Source organism: Wyeomyia smithii, chromosome 1 (assembly GCF_029784165.1).
Source record: "Wyeomyia smithii strain HCP4-BCI-WySm-NY-G18 chromosome 1, ASM2978416v1, whole genome shotgun sequence".
NCBI lineage: Eukaryota > Metazoa > Arthropoda > Insecta > Diptera > Culicidae > Wyeomyia > Wyeomyia smithii.
In genome coordinates this window covers 205,118,022-205,121,529 of record NC_073694.1, presented here as the reverse complement: position 1 = coordinate 205,121,529, position 3,508 = coordinate 205,118,022, and the positions used below count along the sequence as shown (strand labels likewise).

The 3,508-nt window shown below is 39.7% G+C and overlaps 1 protein-coding gene across 1 annotated transcript; it reads right to left on the bottom strand.

Annotated features, from left to right (window-relative positions):
- Positions 1 to 1,414: 1,414 nt before the first annotated feature.
- LOC129719126 (serine protease grass-like) lies at positions 1,415 to 3,298 on the bottom strand. The gene is made up of 4 exons (XM_055670557.1): positions 3,057 to 3,298; positions 2,254 to 2,680; positions 1,986 to 2,197; positions 1,415 to 1,923 (listed from the first exon to the last, which is right to left on the bottom strand). The coding sequence occupies exons 1-4, from the start codon at positions 3,151 to 3,153 to the stop codon at positions 1,505 to 1,507; spliced, it is 1,155 nt and encodes a 384-aa protein (XP_055526532.1). The 5' UTR covers positions 3,154 to 3,298; the 3' UTR covers positions 1,415 to 1,504.
- Positions 3,299 to 3,508: the final 210 nt, after the last annotated feature.

Here is a 3,508-nt window from a genome sequence, read left to right as displayed (position 1 = left end):
AAAACGCAGAAAATCTCAACCAAAGAGTACAGAAAGTTACAAATATTGCTTTAATTAAACAGTTTAATTAAAGCAGTAATTAATTTACGTAGGTCTAAAATGACAGAAATTTGTTCCAAAGAACGGTCTAAAATAAATTAAAAATTTATGTGAAAATATTCTGAAACATGAAGCACAAATTGATTCTAAATTATATTTTGATTTTAGCTGAGTGAAATAATGAAAGTTTTAAGAGAATGACTTTTTCCGCAAGTTAGATGTTTCGAAAAACCCCAAGTGTGCCTTTTCTACTAGACACGAGATAATACCTGATAATACCTCGTTTAGGATATACACAATGGGCCGAGTTACATTCCTCAGCCATTAAAAGTCGAAAAATCAACAGCAAATAGATGTTGGCCGAAGAAGTTATCCCTTTATCAAGTTTTGTAATGAAATAATGATATTAAAAACAAGATTCTCTCACAAAATTATTTTGTCAATAAACAAACGTGGTTGAACTTATATATTTATGCGTTTTAAAACCGAGAAAACATCAATTTCTAACCGGGAAAACCCGGAAAAAAACCCAGAATTTGAAATTGGAAATCTCCTGGCCACCCTGTTAATTAAATGCCATCGGCTCAATTGGTGGAAAGTGAGTTACAATATACATAATTTTTGTTTCATTAATGGTGTTGTTTATATTCTTTTCATCATTCAGGACAATTTTGAAAGATTTCCGAACCTGTCGTTAATGGCAAGAGACATCCTGTGTGTTTCTGCATCGAGTGTTCCACTCGAGAACAAATTTTCTTCGGGACGGGTCCTCGTTACATCACGCATAAACAGACTAAGTAGGAAAAGAATCCGGCAGCTACTTTTACTAAAATATTGGCTTAAATAAATGTTCCAAAACTAGGAAAAATGTAGAACCAGCCTTTTTTGTTACTACACTCCAAATTTTTCAATTAGAAAAAAAATATAACAAAAAAATAGAAAAACAAATTGCAAAACTTAGTTTATATTGTATTGATTTAGTCAAACATTTTTCAACATGCATAAAAGTCTTTATAATAATTTTTTCACAAAAATAACGCTCTCGAAAAAACTGGCAACTTTTGTTCCCGGACTTCGGACCGGACTCCGGACCAGAGCCGGAACGAAGCCAACCGGACCGGACCCAAATTGGATCGGAACAAGCTAGTTCCGATTTTTTACCAGACCGGACCGGACCGGAAGGCGGACCCAACCTTTTCGTTCCGATATCGAACACTAACTTGTTCATATTTAAGTTAAGTAGCCGCCTACTTGGTCCCATGGTGGGCTATGCCGAAGCAGTGAGGTCATGGCTAGAGTAGGACGCCCATAGCACCTTATGAGCAACGAAATTTTAGATTTTTGACAGCAGAAAAAAAATTGCTCAAGACCATACTTTCATTACATTAACATATATTGAGCACATTCAGTAAAGCATTAAAGTATTGAACAATCTCAGCAGTCAGTCGATATTTCGGTACGAAACTTATGGCTTCATATTATCTAAAATCCAGTCCATATAGCTGCCCACTCGGCAATAGATTCCGGGTACAGATTTTTTACCGCATGAGTCTACCCCGACGGACACAACCCCGAACTGTACGAATCGAGCTCCTTTGTTGTACTCGGTGTAGAAACCAAGTGGTCCACCCGAATCTCCCCTGCACGTGTCCACGAGCGATTCGCCACCGGCGCACATTTGTTTATCGCTAAGCTGCACAGAAAGTCGATTTTGGGTCATTTTCTGCGCGCAGTCTTCGTTACTAACCCGAGGAATCACCGCCTCCAGAAGGACCTGTGAACCGACTTGATTTTCGGTCGTCCCCCAACCGGTCACTATGTACCGTTCAAATTGCTTCGATCGCAGTGCAGGAATAGCGGGTAGACAAATCGGTCGAATGTGGTCTAAAAAGGATGACGGAAATTAATCTACATACATTTCTTACTTCTGAACATCTGATCAATACATTTGAAGTTCACAACGCGAGCCAACCGTATCAGTCCGATATCGTTACTGTATTTGGGACGGTTATATTCCGGATGAACTTCGAATGATTCAATCGAAAAATCTTCCACCGGTTCAGCGCAATCTCTTTCAATCTCCTCTCCATTCTTATCCTTAAAGATATTGCAATCTTCTTCCTGGTTCCTGGTGTGTTCTCCTAAACGGACATGATCTCTGTAGGAAAATCGATCATGAAATGTTGAGCATTAAGCTTGCAGTATTATACTTACATCTTCAAAGTACTTCTCGTTTTTAAACAATGTGCCGCAGTCAGGACGTACCGGTTACTAATTAACGATCCACCACAGCCATCAATAATCTCTCCATTTTGGTTGTATCTAAGCAAAGCCATCCACGGGTAGGAGAATACTTTTGTCACATTACCGAAAGCGATTCGATCGTTGACCGACTGACCGCAATCAGTTGGCAGTAGGTTTGTCTTTTCAACTTGACTGGTTACTTCTGGAACCACTTCCGGCGGTTGACAGCAGACACTGCGTTCTACTCCCGGTAAAGTGCATGCCGCCCGCTTGATGTAGTTCGCAATACCAGCTGAAGGCGGAGTTGGGTTCTGCACAATGTTGTAGATATTACGGCAGCGCTGGATTGCAACGCATAGTCCATCCTGACGTGTTGGTGTAAGGCACGGAGCGCTTGCTGAAAAATATTACACAGTGAAACTATAATTCCGGTTTATTCTACAACTTCCACAACCATAAAAAAGTGCTAATCAAAACCCATTCGGTTTGATTGGAAACAAGCTCCGTTGGGTTTTTCTGTTGTTTGTAATTGTTTTTGTTATCATTCTGAACAACCTTGAACTATAACTCACTGCCCTTAAGAGTTTTCAAACATGTACTGCTGAATTCACAATCTAAACCAATGTGACTCATTCGACTATCAGTCATAGGAAAGCAAAACCTGTTATCTGCTCGTCTTCATCGTAAAATGCTCTTCTCAGCTTCCTTTCATGAATTTTCGATTGCACTAAAGGTTCACAAACGGCATAACAGCGATCGATTAAAATACTTACATGATTGCGCCGCTACTGGGGATAATCGGAGGCTGCTACCAAGGATGACAATCCAGAACACGATCGATCTTCCGACAACATTTTTCACCGGTTCCATTGCGTAGCAAACGTGAAGAACAACGCTAGCTCGTTTTGCCACTGTTTGAATTTTCGTGTCAGATCGATCGGAAGACCAACGAAGAACTGATCCCACCACCAACAACTGCCACGATCGAACAACGTATCAAAACTCGGTCCACCGCCACAGTCACGAGATTGTTTTATACATATTCGCTTGAGTGGATTCCCAATCAGAAGGCGACGATCATTACCCGACGACGGTCGACTAGTAGCAGGATGTTATTGGAAAAAAAAACTAAGCATAAAATTTGAAAAAATTAAGATACGATTTTTGTCTGTACATTCTACATAAATTTAATTTTTATAAAGTGCGATTCATTATAACGCAAAAT

Bases quoted from the DNA above. Each gene is read 5' to 3' on its own strand.
- LOC129719126 (XM_055670557.1), bottom strand. From the start codon at position 3,153: ATGGAACCGGTGAAAAATGTTGTCGGAAGATCGATCGTGTTCTGGATT. The intron at 2,681-3,056 runs GTAAGTATTTTA...AATATTTTTCAG, and splicing joins CCCAGTAGCGGCGCAATCAT to CAAGCGCTCCGTGCCTTACA. The intron at 2,198-2,253 runs GTAAGTATAATA...ATTTTCCTACAG, and splicing joins ACGAGAAGTACTTTGAAGAT to AGATCATGTCCGTTTAGGAG.